At 45.4% G+C, this 23,622-nt stretch overlaps 1 protein-coding gene across 4 annotated transcripts in view; it reads left to right on the top strand.

Moving 5' to 3' along the window:
- Window positions 1-23,622, top strand: part of PSTPIP1 (proline-serine-threonine phosphatase interacting protein 1) — a 59,105-nt gene that overhangs the window by 17,046 nt on the left and 18,437 nt on the right. For all 4 annotated transcript variants that reach the window (XM_084816797.1, XM_084816795.1, XM_084816794.1 and 1 more), the window contains exons 2-5: window positions 2,281-2,381; window positions 4,839-4,913; window positions 17,489-17,523; window positions 20,441-20,547. In XM_084816797.1, the coding sequence (XP_084672923.1) occupies window positions 2,281-2,381; window positions 4,839-4,913; window positions 17,489-17,523; window positions 20,441-20,547 (318 nt within the window). The remainder of the gene's footprint in view (window positions 1-2,280; window positions 2,382-4,838; window positions 4,914-17,488; window positions 17,524-20,440; window positions 20,548-23,622) is intronic.

The following is a 23,622-nucleotide window of genomic DNA, read 5'->3' as shown; positions in this document are numbered from 1 at the left end:
TTAAGATCAGTTAGGTTAGTGGGCACAAGAGACAGGGCCTTTTCAGTGGTAGGCCCCACATCTCCAGAACTTCCTCCTGAAGGAAGCATGTTCGGCTCCCTCCCTCTTTCCTTTTAAGTGGGCTTTTATTTTGATCTGCTTTTTACTGAAAAGATGAGTTGGAATTTAGAACTGTTATTTCTCTATTTTAAATCATAATATGGTTCTACTGCTCTGATTGGAAAATGTTTTGTGCTCGTGTTATAGGTTAAATGTTTTCAGATATTGGTTTAAGTCATCTTATGATATTTAGTGTAAGTCACTGTGAGAAAACTTTTGAAAGATGGCATATAAATCCCTATATAAATGAATGGGGCAGTTTGTGCTGCACACCTATGAATCTTTGAAACAGCGTGAGCTGCCTGCATACTTTCAGATTTATCAGTGCTGCCATGAGGGCTAGAAACTCAGTTTATTAAAACAAAATGGAAGAGATACTCTAGATTCCACATTCTTTGTCAGTTACCAAACTGTGTGAGACACCCTTGGGTGAATCAACACTCTTTTTATTCTAGAATTGCTGCTGTTTGTTCATTCACTTTTTATGGGGAATCTACATGAATTTGTGATCAAATTGTTTTTCTTCTGTGTTTGTCTTATGCTGCTTAATTTCTTTTGGGAACTCACAAAGTCCAGGATTTTAAGAGCAGAACAGCAGTGCATTCTCTGCAGGTGTACATTACCGTAGCACTATTCCCTCTATCTCTTTGGAAAGGCATGTTTTTGACATGTGCCATGAATGTTATGGGCTGTGAGCCCTATTGCCATGCTTCTTCATTTCTGCAGGTTTCTGGTATTTTAGCAACGTGTTTATTTTAAAGTTGACCTTTTCATTTGTGCAAACACATTTTTCCTGCTTGGAGAAGTACTAGAAATTTAACTATCTGTGCAATGAAGCTTAAACAAAACTTAAGCTGTGTTTTAGGGCAAATTTAAAAAGTGATTTAAAAATTTAACACAATGCTAAAATGGCATGTTCATAGAATGCTGCCTTATACCGAGTCAGAGTATTTGGTCCAACTAGCTCAGTACTGTCTGCACCACAGGTGAGCGACATGCATCCTGTAGGCCACATGTGGCCTGCTGGCCTTAAATGCAGCCCCCTGCCCCCGCCGATTTTTTTGCTGTGGTAGCGGTGGCAGCAGCAAAACAACTGGTGAATTGCCACTGAATTTCGACTGTAAACTGTGATGGTGGCCCCAAAAGGCCAAACTTAGCTTTAAGTTTGGCCTTTTTAGGCCACCGTTGTAGTTTGCTGCCAAAATCTGGTGGCAAGCCACCAACTGTTTTGCCGTGTTTGCCCCAAAATTCGGTGGTGTGCAGTTTCAGCGGCAGGTATGCAGTCCCTGGAGGGTTCTGCAAGGTTGAAATTGGCCACCAGAGACTTCAGAGTTGCCCACTACAGAGTGACTGTTTATTTTATTTATTACAGTTATATCCCACCTGAACTCAAAGTGGCTACATGTGGTTCCCACGTGGTCTCCCCTCCAAGCACCGACCAGTCCCAGACTTGCTTAGCTTCAGCAAGATGGCTGCCTTACATACCTTCAGACCCATCTTCATGTGCTTTTAGACTAGCTGCAGCTCTCCAGCATTTCAGACAAGACTTTTTCCCAGCCTACCCGGAGATGCCGGGGATCAAACCTGGGACCTGCTGCATGCAAAGCAAATGCTCTACCACTGAGCTGTGGCCCCAGCCATTAGTCTCCTCCCACCCACAGAGTGACATTGCAGCCATTGGTGTCAACAGAACATAGCAGGACACACACATGTGCGCGCACACACATAAGCATGATACCTGCCAAAATGTAGAAACTAAAGATGATTATAATTTTGCAAACGCTATTCCTTGTATTGATTTGATTTGATTTCCATGCTGCCTTTCAATCCGGAAGGATCCCCAAGGCAGCTTACATAAAAATACATTACAACACTGCTTCTACTCCTTCCGGCACAAGGCATAGCTCTGGGGTAAAATAGCTTTCCTTTCCCCCAGGACTGCAAGTCTTTCCAAGGGCAAAGAGGGAGAATCAGGTATAGCAGCTGTGTCTTGGGTCAGCTGCGAAGTGATGACAGTTTACAGTGGAAGATGACTGAGTAGCGAGACCACCCCCCCCCGGCAACATAAACACAGACCCCAGTTTAAAAGCACAGACAGAATCCCAAAAGAAGGACAAATCAAGTGGCTTGTATAGTGGTCATTGCATTAGCTAATGGATATTCAACATTTTCAATTCCTAGTGTAAAGAATTCACTGTTCATGCTGGATATGATGCACTTCTACAGCGACTGCTGGATGGGAGGAAGATGTGCAAAGATGTGGAGGACTTAATCAAACAAAGGTAATAAAAAGGAAAGAATATCTAAGGACGCAATCCTATGCATGTTTAGACAGAAAAAAGACCAATGACTCCTGGCATGCACCAGCCAGCATGTTGTAGGGCCTTTTCTGTCTAAACATGCATAGGATTGCACCCTAAGTATGAAAACTTGCTGTCCTAATCCTCCTAAAATCCCTGGATTGATCCCATAAATCAGCAGATGAATGCAGTGATCGTGTTCAAACGGCATACTAAACCATAGCTTTTGGCGTGACAAAAATAAACCGCAGAGAGCCTCCCCCACCCTATTTCAGTGTGGCAGCAGGAGGAGTGTGGAAGCTTTCACTACCAGTTTAGATTAACCACGGTTTGTTGTGTCATCCAAACCCAGACAACTGAGGTTAATATTAACTATGATTTGTTTGAAATACACCAACTTCAAGTGATATGTTATGAAGCTGGCTTGTTTAAACAAACTATCGTTAACATTAACCACAGTTTAGGGTTTCAACAAAAGACTAAACTATGATTAACTGAAGTGAGGAAATGTTTTCTCTCTCCTTTGTGACTACACTGGAAGAGGAGAGGGGAGATGGGGAACATAGAAGTTGAGGCTCACTCCAACTAGTTTTGTCACGCTAAGCTATAGTTTAGTGTGACATTCTAAAATTGACCATTTAATGCCTGAAGAGTCACACACATTTTGAGAAATCTATACCTACATGATAATTCTTTTGGAGCTCTTCTCCTCTGGGGTGTCGAATGCAGACACTATATAGTCAAATGAATCAACATCATAGTCAAAAGTGACACAGACTCTGCCTTCTCTTTAGAGCTATTTTAGAATATGTGAGTAAAGATTTCTTCCACTCGATGGAAATGATGCCTTTATATTGTGTGGAGGGAGAAGAAGAGGCACAGATGGATTTCAATGCCACTTCACAGCTAATTTTGTGGAGAACGTTAACTTGGGCCATTTTCGGGAGGCATCGTTCCCTTAGCTTCTCATTTATCACACTGGGAGGGGGGCAATAGCGTGATGTGACGTGAGAGATCCGTGACTAAGAACTCCTGCAGCAGAATAATAATAATAATAATAATAATAATAGCAGCAGCAGCAGCAGCAGACATAGAGCGGGGGCTCTGATTCAGATCAGGACAATGTCACTGCTAAGGGTTAGAGTAAGTATTTTGCCCGGCACAATTTTCAGGATTAAAATATTCTCTGTCTCATATGTAGTGGAGCATAATGCTTTGTACATAGAAAGTTGTCGGTTCGAGCCCTGGCATCTCCTGTAAACAAGATCTTGGCTAGTAGAGCTGAGAAAAACCCAGGCCTCTCTTTGCCTGAGACTTAGGGTAGTATCCAATATTAATCTACTTAGAGTAGACCTATTAATTTCAGCGGATCTACTCTAAGTAGAACTAACATTGGATACTACCCCTGGTACCAGTTGGAGTAGACAGATCCTCCACCAATGGGTCTGACAATATAAGATGATTTTGTGTGTTCATATCATGTGACTGTGACATCTCAGCACCATTTCTGAGAATCCAGGCTCAGCAGGTTATAAGCAGTTGGACTGTACTCCAGTTACAATGAAGTTATTAGTTGGAGTCTGAGTTTTCCTTAATGGAGCAAATCGTAAGGATCAGGCTGGGGGGTTGGATTCAAGAAAATGGCAGCACTAGATTCCAAATAGGGCGGCCATATGTCCTCTTTTGCAGAGGACCGTCCTCTGTTCGTAGGCTGCCAAAGGGCCATTTGAAGGGCTATCCTGTCCAATTCTGGTTTAAAGATAAAAAACACAATGAGCCCCTGGGCAGTAGATTGTGCAAGGCACACAGGTCACCTGGTTGCAGTCTTCCAAACTATGGTGAGGTGTACTGTATTTCTATTTAACTTATAATCATTATTTCTGAATTTGCATATATACATATACATTAGCACAGGCACATTTTATGCAAATTGCTGTCCTCCTTTGTCCTCTTTTTTGGTGGCGCATTTCCTCTTTTCTGGCAGTTCATAAGTGGCCACCCTGGTTCCAAACCAATTTGCCCCCGGCCACAAGTACCCATGCCATGGGGCCCCTCCCCTCACCCCACATACTCATGTAATTTTGGCACTGTTTTTTCAACGGGCTTTTAAATAGGTCTGTACAGGGTTATCACTTTCCCACTGTGCCCTGTGAGTGCCCACATGTAGCTCTTTTTGAAAAGTGTATTTACTCCTCTCACCAGGAGTGCTCTACCATTTCAAGCATTCATTTAAATCTTATTTCTTTCATGGGTGCACACACACCAGCCCCTTCCAGTCACTGTCTCCCTTTCCTTATTTTAGAGGGGCTTCTTCCCAACTTCTCCCAAGAAGCAATAATCATACAAGGCCATAAGGATGGGTTCTCCCTCCCCTCACCCAAAATATACAGAATCCAGTACTCCGTGAGCTTAATGTAATGAAGGAATTTTGTTTCGCAGGGCACAAGCAGAGGAACGGTATGGGAAGGAGCTGGTTCAAATTGCTCGGAAAGCAGGAGGCCACACGGAAATCAAGTGAGCCTTTTTCTTGGATGTAGCATAATGTGGTAAATTACTTCTGGTTTGAATTAATAGTAGATGTCCCATTATCAAGACCTGGACCCTATGATTTTTGTAAATTTGGATGTTCATGTGGTTTCACTATGCATTCTTCATGTATTTTTTTCCTTCTTTTGTTTCTTTGAGTTATTTACTACAATTCTATACTCCCTTTCTGCCAATGCACTCAAGATGGTTCACAATTTAAAATAGTGGCCAACAGTCTAATAGATGTGTTATCAAAGGGATGGAGAGCAAAATTCAGGTAGCAAAACGATTGCAGAAGACAGTTCTGGGAGCAGATGTCAGGCTCCCAGCCAACGAAGCCCAGAGGAGACCCTCAGTACACCTTTCCTACAGTAGACCTGGGGTAACCTGAGGGGTTCTGTGCCAAGGAGGCCTCACCTGAGGTTCCTGAGACCCCTTCAACCCTGTCCTGAACCCAGCCATGGTTCCAGCCTTTCCTCCCTCCACCCACTGCTCACCATAGCCCTGGCCGCTACAGACCCAGGTGGGATGCTCAGAGCCATCGATGGAGTACCCATGTGGCTAGCAGAAGACCCATTCACCCACCTATACGCATGAGGAAGGGTCTACGCAGGAGGAGGAAGCCCCAGCTGTGGCTACTGATGAGACAGACCCAGCTTGCAACTGGTTCTGAGACTCTGCACTACCTTGAGGACTTGGATTCAGATGAGTCACAGGTCACCCCACTTCGGGGTGGGGGGGAGAATCCTCAGCACCCCCGTCTATCCTATCTTGGCCCGTGGATGGTGCTCTCCCTTCATTTGACTTTGAGAATGTCTCCCCTGGAGCTTCTCCTGTCCCTCAATCACACAGGAGCATGAGGCTGCAGAAACAGATGCCAGTCCTTTAAGAACTGCAGTCAGCATCCAGCAGCAGTGGAGCTGCTGGAAAACCAGGCTCTGCCAGCCTTCTTAGGCGTCAGTTGACTGCAGACTTTTGCTGGGACAACAGCGCCTTATGTGAGAATTCTCCAACCAGCACCTCTCATGATGCGCTATCCAAGGTCCTGATGTAACTCCTGCCTTGCCTAATGTGGCCCAGAACAGACAGTGAGCACTATGGTGCAGTCCGCTTCCAAGGGCCATACGCTTATCCAGGCCAGGCTGCTGCTGTTGCTCCTCAACACCACCGTTGTTTGCTTCCTTGCCACGGAGATAGCAGGCATGCAAATGAGCAAGAAGGGAAGCAGAGACCTCCTTCTCCCCACCATCATTTGCTCCCTCTGGGCCAGAGGTAAAGCGAAGGCAAGTCAGTAGATGGCAAACACAAGGAGAGGAAGCAGGGGCCAGGAAGCTCTTGGCAACGGGCCTCCTGCGGAGGTGTGGGCCTCGGCAGGTTCCTGACTCTTCCAGCTCATGAAGCTGGCTCCAGGTACTGAATCCAGGAGCCAAAGTGTGTGTCTATTTCCAGAGATATTTCATGGATCATGTGATGCCCTCTGGGAAATGTCAGTGACACTCTTGTGAATGGCTTGCCAGTAATAATGCTTGCTTGCTTTGTTTTCTTTTCTTTCTTTCTTTCTTTCTTTTTTTTGTATGACTGTTCCAAACCAGGATAGCTGGAAGCAATAGACTTGCTTTGGCAGGCATGTCTAGTGGAAAAACCATGCCATTGAATTGTTGCTGTTATCAGTTTGGAAAGCAGTAATGAGACCATCTGTCATTACAGCACCAAACATAATAATTAATGAGGAGGAGGAGGAGGAGGAGGAGGAGGAGAAGAAGAAGAGGTGGTGGTGGTGGTGGTGGTGGTGGAATAATCAGGAGGTAAAGGGATGCAGGTTTGAGGTCATCGGAGTTAGGTCTCAGATGCACTTGAAAGAAAGTGCCCTACAGAATCAAGAGGATGTTTGCTGTAGTGCCTCCCCAAACTCATTTCTTAATTGCATCCTTTCAGACTGGTCTATTTATCACTCCCCCCCCCCCCATGCACATCAGTTATTTCCTGGGCATTGTCCACAGCATGTAAGTACCAATCCATCACTGGAGGGATTGGTCTTTGTAAACCTGTGACATACTCCCAAATGAAAGGTCAGATAAACTGTTGCATCTGTGACAATGACCCCTCTGATGAGAAGGGTTCTGCTAAACTCTGACAGCAACCAGCAGAAGGTTTCAGAATTGATGGAACCTTTGACATTGTGTTCTGCATAGCCAGTTTTTCCTCTCTCCGACTGCTGTAGGTAGTGTGTGCGTGCATGCACGTGTGTGCATGAAAAAAACACTGGAGTGTTGCATGGGGGGGAAATCCTTCAAAGCTTTTTTGAGGGGGAAAAAAGCATAGAGCAAGTAAAATGATACCTTATTAGACTAAAAAGTCATCAGAACACATTGCAAGCTCTTGGAACAATATGTTCAAAGCAAGCAAAAGAACAAATCAGTCTTCTGTGATAGGGCTGCCAGATTGTGACCCCAAGATTCTTTTTCTTTGTACCTTTAAATATGCTCCTGAATGAGGATATGAGGTAGCTGCAGTTCTTCTACCTGGTTCTCTTATCCCCCTGCCCAGACTGGGATTGTAGTGCCGAGGGGGTGTGGGATGGAATTAATCCTTTCCTCTTGTGCTGTTTTCCCAACAAAAAATCAACCTTGAAGGTGGTACTGACTCCCAAAAGTGCTTTTTCCCAGGGAAAACAGCATCTTTGTGGGGCAGTTTTTCGGCAGGGAAACTCTCAGGGCAGGGGGCTAGCCCACTGTGCTACAGTCCCAATCTGGATCGGGTTCCTCTGTGGCTTCTTTTTGTTAAGGAAGCACTAACCATGCCTCTAAGCACGCAGTTGTAAATACGTTATTAATGTAACGTGTGGGGTAGCTCTCAGGAATGCACTTCAAATAGTCCAGGGGGGATTTCTGGGGTGCAACCTGGCAACCTCATTTCAGGCTGATGGCTGCCTGGCTGTGTCTGGAGCTCTTGGAAACAAAGGAGCTTCATGTCAGAACAGACTCTGTGGGCATTTCATCTTCCATTAATCATTACTCCGATGTTTTCATTGTTGAGTGTACAGAGTTGAAAAGAAAACAGATCTTCTTCCACAACTATGACTTTCCTCCAACTTCTGCAAATGGAAAGACTGGGCCCAAAACCTAGTGGTGAAGTAGCTTAGACCAGTGATGGCTAACTTCTTCAGGCTAAGGGAACAGGGCAGATGACTCCTCTGCACTGTTGTCCAAACCGTTGGGGGTTTTCACCTCTTGAATGAGCTGGCATCAAGGGTAGGCATGGTTGGACACCTGCCAAGGGCCCACACCCCCACAGGGGCACAGTGACAAGAGCCCCCTGGACTTGCCCTTCTTGTTCACCATTGCAACCAGCTTGTCCACTCCCTCTTGCTCTGGCCCAGGTGGTGGTGAGAAGGAGGAGCAGGAGACGCCATGGCCTGCTTGCTCCCTGGCTCTCTGCCTGTCAAGCAAGCAAGAGACAGCAATGAGCAGAAAGAGGATGAGGAGGAATAGCAGCTGGTGATTTAGGGCCCGCAAAATCCTGGAGCTGGCACTGATTATCATCATCATTAATAATGTGTATATACCATTCCTAATTTGAAAAAAATCCTGAAGCGGTTTACAAAAGAATAAAAACAAGCAAAAATCACATGCACGCACACGCACACTAGTATCATGATGTTGGTTTTAAGGTAGCTCATGGTTGGGGGAAAGCCAAAGTAAACAGATATGATCACAATAAATGCCTAAAACACACCGGGCTGAAGTCAACAGGCATGGGTCGAAAAGACCCGCATATTTGATCTTAAAGCTCTTACTGATGGTAACTAAGGCTTAGGAAAGACATGTCGACCTTTTAGAATGCAGAAAGCCTCAGAAACCACCAAATGATCAGTGGGAAGGGGGAGGGGTCATTGGGGGAACCCTAGAGGGCTGGATTGAGCCCCCGGAGCTGAGGTTTAGGACAGATCAAAGGAAGGACTTCTTCGTACAGTGCAGAGTTAAACTATGGAATTCGCTACTATAGGATGTAGTGATGGCCACCAATTTGGATGGCTTTAAAAAGGGGTTGGAGAAATTCCTGGAGGAGAAAGCTATCAATGGCTACTGGTCCTGATGGCTGTGTGCTACCTCCAATACCAGAGGCGGTGGACATGTGTACACCAGTTGCTAGGGAACATGGGCGGGAGGATGCAGTTGCGCTTGTGTTCTGCTTCTGGGTTCCTGGTTGACAGCCGGTTGGCCACTGTTTGAATGGAATGCTGGACTGGATGGACCCTTGGTCTGATCCAGCATGGCTCTTCGTATGTTTTTATGAGATTCTGCACCTCTGGTCTAAACTTACAATCAGGTTTGGTCACTGTGGATGAATTCCCAAGCACCAATTCAGCTTGTACAAAAGGAAAGGTGTCCAAACTTGTCTCAACCATTATGGATATCACAACCGCACACAGGTCCTTAGGAAATGTAATCAGAATATGAAGTCCAGTAAATGATAGAAATTCTGACTCATACTAGCAGGAAAAATAGCTATGATTTGTACACACTTCCTGTACCATCATGCTTTATATAGAATCATAGTTGCAGATGGGGGGTGGGGCGGGGGAGGTGGGGGTGGGAAAAAACCCAGCTAGTGCATTTCCTATTTGGTGCACAATTGATCCTTGCAAGGGCTGGATTGAACATAATGCACAGTAAGCTACGGGGTATGGCCTTAAGCTAAGTGGTGTCACTGCTGTGGCTTTATCTTGGAAATTTCCAGTGTGGAAAGTGTGCCTATTCTGTTCATGGTGCTGATCTCGTTCAGTATTCCTGGAGGTCAGTGCATAGGGGTGCTCCTTCAGTGCAAGGCCTGGGAGCAGCAGCACCCGAATGCTTCCAGCTCTTGGAGCATAGGTACTTCTTTATTTATTTTAAAGAAACATTTTAAATAAATACATAAATAAAACTTATACAAGGTGCAACTATTTGTCCATGAAGCCCAGTATTGCCTACTCTGACTGGCGGTAGTTTCCCAATAAAATTCCATGTCTACTTTTCCCCTGGCCAGGTTCTGAGACTAGAGGTAGATTCCACCAAGAGAAAAGCAGCTGTGGGGAGGAGGAAGAAGAGCTTCTTCACATTGAGCTTTCATCCTGCTATTGAGATTGCTCACTCATGGAAGTTTGCGGGCCCTTTAGATGACACTGTCAACCTCCAGGGCGTCTCCTGCACTAAATGACCTTCATTCCGGTTTTAAATAGATTGGAGGTAATGAGCTATGAAATTACCCTGCTTGTGTTCCGCTTGAGTTCCCTCCGTGAAAAAGGAAAAGCTGCAAGAAGAGGAGCGAGATCAATGAAAGATAATGGAAGACTCAGATAAGGGCGAGAAGGAGCGGGAAAGGTGAGGGGGGGAAGAAAGCACATGTAAAGGGAGTCTGTTGTGATCCTGCAGTTAAAATGGAAGCAGAAAGCCCCATTTTAAATGCAGGGTTATAAGTTGGTGTATAGATGCTTGAAATTTAGGTGTGGGATGTAGCAACCCCTTTCAACTGTAGCTTCTGTGCATCAAACTGACCCTTATTCCAGGGATGGGCAGAAGGTGGATCTCTAGATGTTTGGGGCTTCAACTCCCAGAAGCCCCTGCCAGCATGGTCAATAGTCAGGAATGCTGGGAGTTAAAGTCTAAAACTTCTGGAGATCTGCTCTCTGGCTGCCCCTGCCCCATCCCACTTTATATCGGTTTGGCACAACCTACATTCTAGGGTGACCATGTCTTACTTTACAGAGGATAGTCCTCTGTCTGAAGGACTGTTAGGGGACAGTCCTGTATTTGAAGGCATCCTATATTTGAAGGGCTGTCCAGTCCAAGTCCAGTTTAAAGATAAAGAACTGTAGGAAGCCAGAAGAACTGGCCATCAACAGTGAGTATCTAGTGTCTTCCCCAGTAGGGTGTGATATGTTGTATTTCTATTTAAGTTATATTAATTCTCTCTCTCTGTGTGTGTGTGTGTGTGTAGTGTGTATGTATACACACACACACACACACACACACACACTAATATGCATATATTAGTATATGCAAATTAATGCCCTCTTTTGTCAAATCTGTTTTGGGAGGGTGATGAATCTCCTATTTTTGAGATGTGTCAGTGGCCACCCTAATTTTAACATACGGGCCTGCTGTCGTCACGTCTTTTTAGACCCAGATTCACATGTGCAAGTCCTCTCTTGGTGCTCGCCAGTGAGTGATGAGCAGTATGTGAACCAACCCTTTGAGCTGCATGGTGTGCTCAGTACTGAGACCCAGTTGAGAGGGATGCCTAAGGATGGAGTTGTCCAAAAGACATTTCTCACAGAAAGCAGTCATCAAGTCAGGACCGGCACCAACAGTAGGCGTAGTTGGGCACCCGCTGAGGGCCCACACACCAGCAGGGGCCCACTGGCAAGAGCTCCCTGGAGTTGCTCCTCCTCTTCACCCTTGCAAGCTTCTTGTTCGCCTGTCTCTCACTCTTGCCCAGACAGTGGTGGTTGTGAGAAGGAGGAGCAGGAGAGGCCACTGTCTTCACTGTCTTCACTGGTTCTCTGCCTGTCAAGCAAGCAAGTGGTAGCAGGGATGAGAAAGAGAACAAGGAGCAAGAGCAGCTGGTGGCAATGGTGGAGAGAAGGTTGACTCACTGAGCCCATTGAGGGTGCTTTGCCCAAGGGCCCTCCAAAACCCGGAGCCCACACTAATTTCTAACACAAAAGAGGCCAGGGCAAAAGTCTCTTTGAAAGCCAAACTGAATACTTTGCATCATCTAAACATTATTTTGTATTGCTCAAGAGCCCTTAAAAACCTGGAGCTGGCAGTGGTCAAAGTGACACCCTCCTGCTCTGGAAGGAAGCACTTTAACGGGTTTTTTCCCTTTAAAGTCACACAGAGAGCTGGAGATTGGGGTCAGGCTGTAGTAATCTGCTGCTCGAAGCAACAGATAAGACCAGCCCTGATTTCAGAAAAGCCAGAGGGTCAGTTCAAAGAGCGAGTAATCCGACTTCCTGTTAAAGGCTGGGTCTTTGAAGAGAAGTTGTTTTGCTTCTCTAAGCAATGGGGAACAAACAGTCCCGAGTGTGTGCGGCTAGAAATTTAGCAAGTTCAACACCCTCAATGTTATCAAAAAAATGAGCCACAAATCCTCACTGTTACATGTGCCTGCTTCCTGTGATTCAAATGGCAATGATTTAATAACTTCTTTTTCCTCAATTGCTCTTTGCAAAACTATGAAGATTCAGCTAGGGGGGAGGGGCCTCTTTTACAGAAGGCAGTCCTCTATTCGAAGGGCTCCAGAAGACTGTCCTCTCTTTGAAGCAGTCCTCTGTGTGAAGGGCATGTCTGGTTAAAAGATAAAGAACCATCAGAAGGAAGAGTTAAAGGGCCTTGAGGCTGCCTATGAACACTTAGCACCCGGGTAGCAGACTGAACAGGAAGGCACACAGCTCACCTGGTCAGAGAGCATCTCTGTTGTTGTTGTTGTTCAGTCGTTCAGTCGTGTCCGACTCTTCGTGACCCTGTGGACCACAGCACACTAGGCCTTCCTGTCCTCCGCTCTCTCTTGGAGTGTGCTCAAGTCCATATCCATTGCATCGGTGATGCTATCTAGCCATCTCATCCTCTGCCGTCCCCTTCTCCTTTTTCTTTCAATCTTTCCCAGCCAGGGAGTTTTCTCTTTGCATTAGGTGGCCAAAATATTTGAGCTTCAGCTTCAGTATCTGTCCTTCCAATGAGCACTCAGGGTTGATTTCCTTTAGGATGGACTGATTTGACCTCCTTGCAGTCCGGGGGACTCGTAAGAGTCTTCTCCAGCACCACAATTCAAACACATCAATTCTTCAGCGCTCAGCCTTCCTTATAGTCCAGCTACACCAGCCTAAAATCCTGCTTTTAAAATAGGGCTTTCTCTTCCATTTTAAATGCAGGATCATGACAGACTCCCTTTACACGTGCTTTCTTCCCCTCCTTTTCCCCCTTATCGAAGTCTTCCATATGTTTCATTATACAGCCACTAGATGACACCATGGTCTACTCCTCTTATTGCGGCTTTTCCTTGAAGCGGAACTGAAGCGTGGTAATCTGATAGTTCATTATCTCCAATCTTTTAAAAAATGGAATAAAGGTCATTTAGTGCGGAAGATGCCCTGGGGGCTGATGATGTCATCTAAAGGGCCCACAAAGTTCCGTGAGTAACCAATCTCAATAGCAAGATAAAAGCTCTGTGTGAAGAAGCCCATAGTCTTCTGCACTACAATGAGATGTACTGTATTTCTATTTAAATTACAATAATTGTTTCTACATTTGCATCTATACTTATAAATTAGCATATGCAAATTTTATGCAAATGAGTGTCCTCTTTCATCCCCTTTTTGCGTGATGCATTTCCTCTTTGGGGGCAATTTGTAAGTGGCCACCCTATTCAGCTCTGCTATCTACTGCAACGGGAAATCCCATGGAACAGCCTTCCCAACCTGGTGCCCTCCAGATGTGCTGGACTGCAACTCCCATCATTCCCAGCCAGCAATTCCTATGCTGGTTGGGAATTATGGGAGTTGCAGACCAACACATCTGGAAGGCACCAGGTTGGGAAAGCTGCCGTGGACGATCCAAAGGAGGCAGGGATGGTGAGGCTCACAAATGCCCCTGGAGAGTTTGGCCTGGGTCATCTAGACTTCTGCTCCCTCATAGGTACCTACATTTCCAAGCACGTCCTGTATGGAGGTGTGCATTCGTGTCGTAACAGAGGAAAAATGGGATCAAATGGGGACCACTCAGTATATATTTCCATTGGTTATGAAACAAATGCCAAGAGCAATGAATAAGTATAAATGGGCTTCTTTTTCATTCACTGATTTGTACCCATTTATCACTCTTTCGGGGTACAGTGGCTTAATTTCACAGGTAGCAGTGGGGGTTCTTGGCAGCTACCTCGTGACAACTGCCATCTTATTTCCCCAGAATGCCCCATAACAATGGCACATTCAGGGAATTTTGGAACAATGTAGGAAGCCGCCAGCAAATCAGACAGCTGCTGCACCTACATCAGGCAGCTGCAAAATAAAACAAAAGGCGACTGGGAAGAGGGGAGGGGAGGAAAAACCACAAAAACAAATGCACATAAGGAAAATGAATGGAATAATACTGAACAAATAAGCAAATAATTAATCTGAATGAATAGTGAAAATGAATGGAATAATGACACAAAAATAAAATAATAGAATCATAAGAGTTTTAAGGTACCTTGTAGAGTATCTAGTCTGATTCTCTGCTCGATGTATGAAATCCTGTGACTGCATGTGGACGAACAGCTGTGCTCTTGCTAGGACTTTCATCAGCCCCAACTAGCTTTGGTTTCTATTTTCCTGGGTCCCCTCACTTTCTCTTAATCAGGGCCAGCATCAAGGGTAGACATGGTTGGGCACCAGCCAAGAGCCCAAACTCCAGCAGGGGCCCACTGTCAAGATCCCCCTGGACTTACTCCTCCTCTTCACCCTTGCAGCCTGCTTGTTCACCTGTCTCTTGCTCTGGCCCAGACAATGGTGGTAGAGAGAAGGAGGAGAGCAGCTGGTGACAATGCTGTTGAGAAGCAGACTTACTGAGGCATGGGGGCCTTTGAGGGTGTATTGCCCAAGGGCCCTCAAAAACCTGGAGCTGTCAGTGCTCTTAATTTCTAAAATGAAAGACACCAAGGCCGAAGTTTCCTTGAAAGCCAGATTGCATGAACATTATTTTGTAGGGCTGTTACCACAAAATATTTATTTGTTTTTAGAGGAGCCAAGCATGTGTTACAACAGGCATCGTATTAGAAGAGGCATTCCTCTTCAGTGTGAGAGGAAGGGGGATGCCTCTTCTAAGATGGCACTTGCCATCTGCAGTTTTCCTAAGGTATATATGCCTCCACATGTGTTTTTTTTAGTCAATTAGAACTTTTCTATCAAGCAGTCTAACCTACTGATTGGCTGAACATTGCAGCTGTATTTATTTGAACATTCTATATTTTTGACTGGTTATTCCCAGTGCCTGGTTCCCTCTGTTTCTTGGGAACAACGAGTACATAGCTTTAAATTGGGATTAGATAAATTCATGGAGGAGAAGGCTATCAATGGCTACTGGTCATGATAGCTATATGCTACCCCCAGTTATCACAGGCTGTATGCCTATGTACACCAGTTGTGGAGGAACACTATAGTGAAGGTGTAGTTGCAGTCATATCCTGCTTGTGGGCTTCCCATAGGCATTTGGTTAGCCACTGTGTAAACAGAATGCTAGTCTAAAGAGGCCTTTGGTCTGATCCTGCATGGCTTTTCTTATAGTCTGTGTGATGAGAACACATGTCTGTTTTAACACATGAACATACAATGAGAACCCACAATTGGCTGTGGCTTCCTATTGCTTTTCCATGCAATAAAGATCACACATATACGCTACACAATTTGCCTGGGAAGATGAGCAACTTGGCAAGGAAACCTTGCATCACAGTATTTGTCACACATTATATTTTACTTTTTTTTTCCTACACAGAAGTGATATCTACACAGGAAGCTTGTAATGATTGAAATGCTTGCAGAGCATTTGAACAACACTCCCCTTACTATTTGAACTCAAGCCAATTCATTACCTTTGTCATCCTGTTTCATGGACCTTGTTGTTCTCTGTTCAGAGCCCCTGACTCTGAAATAGGCACCCATAAAGTCACAGATCTTTAATAAGTTCAGCAGAAAGTGGCTTCCCCACCCCTTTATGGTTTCATTGCTCTAGTTCTTCTATAATCCTAAAATACGCTAACATCCCTTTTGTTCGCACACATCTAGTGCGTTAATGTACTCCTGCTTATGCTGTGGATAACTTGTGGGTTAAATATATTAGAAAAGGCAGCATAAAGCAGAGAGAACAAAACAGGATCTAGATATCAATAAAGCCATCTCTCTCTCTCTCTCTCTCTCTCTCTCCGGCTGCTGCTATTGTATCCAACGTGGTTATTGTGCTTGCATTATTTCCACTCTTGTTCACTAAAGTGTAAGGACAATGTGCCCTGTGGTTTTCCTGTCAGTAGCGTGCCATTTTACCTTCCTGTATTGAAAAACTGAAAGCACTCTTCTAGTTACGTGGTCACTTGAAGAAACAAGGAGTGGGACGTTCAAGCTGTGGTGTGATGGAGGCAGGGCTCGCAGGTCCAAGCGCCAGGCTCTCCGATTAGCAGGGATGGTGAGGTCATCTCCCCCCCCCACGTCCCTGTTCTTGTTGAGTTTAGCTGCAATACTCATCGTATGGAATGGATTTCCCCAGCAATAATAGATTGTTATGAGTTATCCCTGTTGTAATGCAAAGTATTTGGGGGTGGGTTTGTTTTGAATGGGCAATTAAATCCCATGAGTGTTACAAAAGACCTGTTCTTGGTGGAGATGAAAACTGTTTTAGAACCGGTTTGTTGACTTTGTGATAAAATGTTTCTCCCTGGTGCTGGGAAAATAAACTCCTAGAAAATCTTGAGCTGGTGGTCTTATGCTGTTTGGGGACATGTGTCCTTCTCTTTCCCTTTTTCATGCAGCCTCAGGTCTCTCCAGCCAAAGTCCAACATACTAACCACAAGAGGGCGTCAAGAAACCATACTAAAAGGAACATTATTGCCTCGTAATTTTCATATGAAGATATCAGGGAATTAAAACTAAAATATATTAGTTCTGTGATCAGTTATTGGCACAAGTTTCTTTTCAGAGACTAAAAGCTATTCAACAGCAGTCACTTTTGTAATATTCCAACACACTGATAGGATCAGAAAATTGCTGGGCACACAGAAAATCCTAGTAAAAACTATAAGAAAGAGGATGCTTGGTGAGAATGGTAAATAAGATTTGATTGATGAGAAAAAGGTATGGACAGCTCAAAGAAATCTTTAGTTCACTGCTTTACCAAGCATTGAATTGATTTTCCTAATAGAAACATGCAAATGATTTCTTCTTGGCACTGTTAGCCTTTAGGTGTGGCGCAGAGTGGTAGGTGGCAGTATTGCAACAGAAACTCTCCCCAAGACCTGAGTTCGATCCCAGCGGAAGCCGGGTCCCAGGTAGCCGGCTCAGGTCGACTCAGCCTTCCATCCTTCCGAGGTCGGTATAATGAGTACCCAGCTTGCTGGGGGAAAGGTAGTCATGACCGGGGAAGGCAATGGCAAACCACCCCGCTACAGTCTGCCATGAAAACGCCAGCGAAAGCAGCGTCCCTCTAGGAGTCAGCAATGACTCGGTGCTTGCACAGGAGGAACCTTTCCTTGGACTGTGAAATCGAAGGCTTGTTATTGGGGTTGTTAGATACTCTGAGATCAATTTCAGACATGCCTCTGCATTGTGGAGGAGTCTAACGTCCAAGGAAAGAAAGAAAAGTCAAACATTTCCTCTGTGGGTTGGTCTACGGTTGGTGTCTGGGTTGTAGCTGTTGTACATGTGGAAAGTTTAGGTTTGTGGTATGGTAGCTATTGTTATATGATCAATCTGGATGGTGAAGCTTGTGGCTTTGAACTATTCTGTACTGACATTTGAAACTTTAAGAAAAACTGACTTTTTTTTCCTTCCCCTTCAGTACTCTGAAGGCTTCATTTGAAATCCTAAAACAACGTAAGTATATTAGCAAGCTCCACTTTGGATCTTTTGGCCACCCTGAGAGTAATTTAGGGAAGGGCGGGATATACATGTTATAAACAAATTTTGCTCGTGACTGGGCCATACATAAAAGGCCAACCAGTATAACAAAGCAAGTTTAACACATCCTTCTCTCATGGACGAACTTAAATTTGACTGTAAGTGGGTGTTTTCGTCCTTGTATATACATCTTGTCAATTACATTAATCATTTTTATTGAGGCTCACATGAAACATCTATATATGTCAAAGGAAAGGCCCATAAGACGCTTTTTGAGTTGAGGGGAAGTCTGGGGCTGATCCTAGATGGCTGGGGGAACCTATTTTGCTAATGCTGGGGTGTGGGGAGGAGGAGGGAACCGTGTGAGGAGTAATGGCCGCCATGGGACATGTCAGAGTGCCAATTTGGAATCCTCACTCCAGAGCCTCAAAACTGTTGGCTTTTGTTCAGAAATCTCGAATGGAGGATAGAGAAAAACTCCAACCTTCGCCTCCTCCTGCACCCCTCCTTTTTTCCCCTCACAGCAGCTGTGTAAGCCATTTTACCTCAGGAAAATATCTGGGAGCAGCATGGCTGCCAAGTTCTCAGTTAATTTCCAGAATTCTCATATCTCATATGAAGTGACTCACACCGCAAACTGAGGTCCACAATTCTCAGTTATTTAGTTATTTGATATGCCACCTTTCTGATAAAACAGGGTGCCCAGTGTGGCTAAAAATAAAATCCAGATTGAAAACAAAATTTTAATTAAAACATAACATAGAAAAAAATACATCAAAAACACAATTAAAAACACCAGCTCATATGCCAAAGGCATGCCTGAATAAAAATGACTTTGCCTGCTGGTGGAAAAACAACAGAGAAAGGGCTAGCCTAGCCTCCGATAAGGCCCTCTTTCGTGTTCCCACCAAACGTGTCTCTGATGGCGGCGGGACTGAGAGAAGGGCCTCCCATGAAGATCTGAAAACCCAGCAGGCCTGTATGAGTTTTCTCATGTAGGTATGAAAATGACTGCAAGATATCCAGCCTATTTGGATGCCTGGCACCCTGTTTTTCAGTGTGAGGCGTGATTACTCTGAGGGGGGATAAGGTTGAGGCATGTGTTGGGTGTGTGTGAGAGTGTTCCTGTCTTGCCTGCCCGTTGGCTAAACCAGGAGGAGGGTCCCATGTCAGGGCACAGTTCTTTTCCACAAATCTTCGGCACAAATGCTTCTTGATGTTAGAGTAGGGGTGGGGAACCTCATGCCAGGGGCCAAATCCAGCCCTCCTAGGGTCCCCCAGAGGGCCACACCCCTCCCCCCCCAGCCACCAATAGTTCAGTGGTTCCCTGGCTTTTCTGCAGTTTTTCCCCACTGTAAAAGGCTGAAATGCCTCAGTAAGAGCCTCAAGCTAAAATATGCTGGTAATTTTTGTCCCACCCCTTTTGCCTTTAGCTCCACCTTTTGTCTTTGGCCCCACCCGCCACTGAGAGCTCCTCTGAAAATTAATGTGGCCTTCGGGCTGAAAGAGGTTCCCCACCCCTGTTCAGACAACATTAGTGGAATTATTCATCTCTCTGGGCCTTAAGGGAGAACAATTGCAATGTGGCATTTTTCATTTATTTTAAAAAATAGTTTATTTTTGTAAGTTAATTAAAAAAAACCCACAATATTTAAAAATGCTGGTTATTAGAAGATATCACTACCATTTCTTTTAGTTTATAAACTATGATCATTTTGGAAGAAGGCAGATGTGTAATATCTTGATTGCTCTGGCTGGCCACCCTCTCACATTGCTTTGTATTTGTAATGTCAAAAAAGGAAAATAAAATCAGTGGTGACAGTTTGAAAAAGACTATCAGTCACTCGTTTTACTTGTTATTACATTTATATCCTGCCTTTTCCTCTCCTGCGAGGAACCCAAGGCAGCTTACATAGTTCTCCTCATCTCCATTTTATATTCACAACAACCCTGTGAGGTAGGTTAGGCTGAGAGTCAGTGACTGGCCCAAAGTCACCCAGGGAGCTTCATGGCCATGTGGGGACTAGAATCCAGGCCTCCCTAGTCCCACTACACCACACTGGCTCGCTCTGAAGTGGATTTGTACCGTCTACTTATTTGGAAAGATAACTTCCCCTGAAAAAGAGATAAACTTAAAACGTTATGCATTGGGAATAAAGGATACTGCCATTCTGTACACCTGTCCACTCCAAATCCTGAACAGACACCACACAGCAAATAAGGGCAGGCCCTGCCACTGGAAAAAGTAAGGTGGCCACCTGAGGCAGCAGATGTGTGTGTAGCGGTAGGAAGCATCAGCATGATGCTAGAGGACATACAGGGCTGACCCAAGACATTTTGCTGCCTGAGGCAGAGGACAAGATGGCGCCCCCTCCCATTCCATGTACAGAAGCTGACTGGACTGGCAGTTGAATCTTATTTCGACAGTGACGATGGGACAGCGTCCTCCACCACACTTGAAGACAGCAGGCTAGCTTAGGAGGCTCAGGGCAGGCTGCATGGCAAATAGCTCTCTCCTTCAGCACCTTGTTGCCACCTTCCCGCATCTGCTGCCTGAAGGAACATCTCACTCTGCCTAATAGTAGGGATGGCCCTGTGTGCACGCCACGCGGCCTGTCCTGTGTCCCCTAAGCTAACCTGCTGCCCTCAGGTACTGTGGAGGATGCTGTCATGTTTACAGCATTGAAGTAAAAGTCATTTGCCAGTCCGGTAGATACGTGGGATATGGAATGGGGGGGTAGGATTTTGTCCATCTCAGGTAGCAAAATGTCTTATGCTGGCCCTGACAGCAAATGCTAACAAATACTTCAGCTGCAGTTGTAGAATAGAGGTCATCTACTAAGATATTGGGTTTTTTTCTCTATGTAAAAGATTGTATTCTTATCTTTCATAGAAATTGAAAGTGTTGGGAACTCTCACATCCAGTTGGCAATCATGCTGAAGGATGAACTGAAGGGCCTAGAAGAATTTAAAGAAAGACAAAAGGAACAAAGGAAAAAGGTGAGATAAATGGACACACCAGAAGTGAACAAGGGGCTACCCAGACATATAGCAATGGTGATATCTGTCTGGGTAGCCCCTGATCTGTCTGGTAGCCCCAGACAGATATCAATAATAAAAAGGTAAAAAGGTAAAGGAGTCCCCAACCAGTCGTGTCCGACTCTAGGGTGCAGTGCTCATCCCCATTTCTAAGCCGAAGAGCCAGCGCTGTCCGAAGACGCTTCCGTGGTTATGTGGCCGGCATGACTGAACACCGAGGTGCATGGAACGCTGTTACCTTTCCCGCCGAGGCGGTACCTATTTATCTACTTGCAATTTCTTGCTTTCAAACTGCTAGGTTGGCAGGAGCTGGGACTGAAGACGGGAGCTCACTCCGTCACGCGGCACTTGGGTCTCGAACTGCTGTCCTGCCGACCTTCCGGTCTGCAGTTCAGCGTCTTAACCACTAAGCCACCGCGGCCCTTTCAATAATAACTGTCACCAAATTAAAGTAATCTTAGTTGATTTCTTGTATGTGTTGTAATTTATTATTATATTTACATATGAGAAAAATAGTTCTAAAGGGGAGTGGAAAGCATATTTTCTTAGTTTTTAGATGATGCACGCACGTGTCACAGGGTGTAGCAAATGAGTTTGGATTCATATGAATTCGGATTGAAGGGATTTAATCCTTTTGACTCCCCCAATTAGCTTCCGTTTCACCAGTTCCCTCATTTTAGAGAAGTTTCCTTTTTTGAAAAATATGACTGTGTTGGACTTCCTGGGCAATTTTCCACTTAAATATATATTAAATCTGATCACACTGTGATCACTGTTTCCAACTGGTTCAACAACGTTTACATCTTGTACTAGGTCCTGGGTGACACCATTTAGGATTAAATCCAAGATTGCCTCCCCTCTGGTCAGTTTGATGCCCAACTGTTCTAGGGCACAATCATTTAGGGTGTTGAGAAATTTAACCTCTCTCTCATGGCTGGAACATGCATGTATCCAATTGATGGGGGCGTAATTGAAGTCGCCCATTATTACAACACTTCCTTGTTTGGAGGCCTCCCTGATTTCGTTTTTCATCTCAAGGTCCCTCTGAGCATTCTGGTCTGGGGGACGATAGCATGTTCCTAGCACTAAATTAGTTTTGGAGCCTGGTATTGCCACCCACAGCACTTCTGTGGAAGAGCCTACCCCTTTTAGGTGTTCTAGTCCACTCGACGCTATGCCCTTTTTGATGTACAGGGCAACACCTCCCCCAGTACACCCTCACCTGTCCTTCCTATAGAGTTTATATCCAGAGATGACCGTCTCCCACTGGTTCTCTCTGCTCCACCAGGTTTCTGTAATGCCCACTATACCCAGGTTTTCCTTTAAAATCAAGCACTCCAACTGTCCCATTTTGGCGCGGGGGCTTCTAGCACTTGCATAGAAACACCTGTACACGGTATCCTTCCCCAGATGTCTCTGGCATGAGCATCTTTTGCTATGGGATGTTGGGCACTTTGTTGGCTATTATGTCCTACCATGTGCTCCTGGCCTATTTCCTCCCCTTCTACATTTGGGCAATCAAAACCATTTTCATCTTCATCCCTTTGGATGATTTAACCCGAACCGGATGCTTCCCAGCTCCGGTCAGCTTTCCCCCAAGGTTTAGTTTAAAAGCTGCTCTGCCACCGTTTTTATGTTTAGCGCCAGCAGTCTGGTTCCATTTTGGTTCAAGTGGAGCCATCCCTCTTGTACAGGCCAGGCTTATCCCAATACGTTCCCCAGTGCCTAACAAATCTGAACCCCTTCTCCCGGCACCACCGTCTCATCCACGCATTCAGACTCCTCAGCTTTGCCTGTCTAGCTGGCCCTGCACGTGCAACAAGTAGCATTTCCGAGAAAGCCACCTGGGTGGTCTTGGATTTCATCCCCCTACCTAGCAACCTAGCACATCCTTGGCGCAAGAGGATATTTGTTCATCTTCTGAGGAATGGGTGCCTTCTAAGGGATCATTTCCCTCTTCCTCAGAATAACACTCTCCTTCCCCGAGACCCGCATTCTCCAGCACAGCAGAGGAGCTGTCACCCTGGGAGTGGGACACAGCTAATGGGACCCTGAAGGTCTCATCCACCAACCTCTCCTCCTCTCTTAGCTTCTCCAGGTCAGCAACCTTGGCCTCAAGGGAACACACTTGTTCCCTGAGAGCCAGGAGCTCATTACACAGAGCACACACCCATGATTTCCATCCAGCAGGTAGATAGTCGTACATGTGGCACTCAGTGCAATACCCCGGATAGCCCCCTCCCCATTGCTGGCTTTCTACCTACATAACTGTTTTTTGGGGGAGGGGGTTTCTCTGGCAAACTTAGTTTTTTACTACGAGAAGGTGGGGATTTATAGTTATTTATTTACAGTTACTTTCTGTGAGTACAGAGTAAGAAGGGAAGAATTCACTGCCTTGGCTTCCTTGCCCTGTGGCTAAACTCGCACAGTTGCTTAACTTGCTTGTTTGCTGACGCTTTGTCACTGGGGCTGAGACGCTTCGTCACTGGGGCTCCTAGTGCTTGGAGAGCTGGCTCCCTCGCAAGCATGCCTCCTTATATAGATAAGCCCAACTGCTGCAGTGAATCTGATTGGAGGGCTTTGTTTGAAAAGGAAGAAGGGCTGTGTGTGAACTCCTGATGAGCACTGGCTTTCAGTGGCTGGGAATGTTGGTCAGTTGGTCCCGCAGGGAATGGTGATTCCTATTCAGGAAGGAGGGCTCCTAACAGGGGAGATCCTCTATTCAATGGGCCGTTGGAGGGGACAGCAAACAAAGGGTAGGTGATTTCCTCAGCGGCCCTTCTTCGTGAGTCCCTGCCAAAGGAAGTGAGGTGGGTGGCTACTAGGAGTAGGGCCTTTTCTGCTGTGGCACAACAGCTGTGGAATGAGCTCCCTAGTGAGGTTCACCTGGCACCTACATTATATTCTTTCTGGTGCCAGGTGAAGACCTTTTTATTTTCCTAGGCATTTTAGCTTTCTAGACTTTTAGCTTTGCTGTTTTCAATCTGTATTTTAAATCCCTGCATTGCTGCTAGGTTTTATTCTGGTTGTATTGTT

Source organism: Heloderma suspectum, chromosome 11 (assembly GCF_057233095.1).
Source record: "Heloderma suspectum isolate Gila_16-S chromosome 11, 16-S_ref, whole genome shotgun sequence".
NCBI classification, from domain to species: Eukaryota; Metazoa; Chordata; class Lepidosauria; order Squamata; family Helodermatidae; genus Heloderma; species Heloderma suspectum.
The sequence above is the reverse complement of the archived record's forward strand: the minus strand, read 5'-3'. Positions and strand labels throughout refer to the sequence as shown.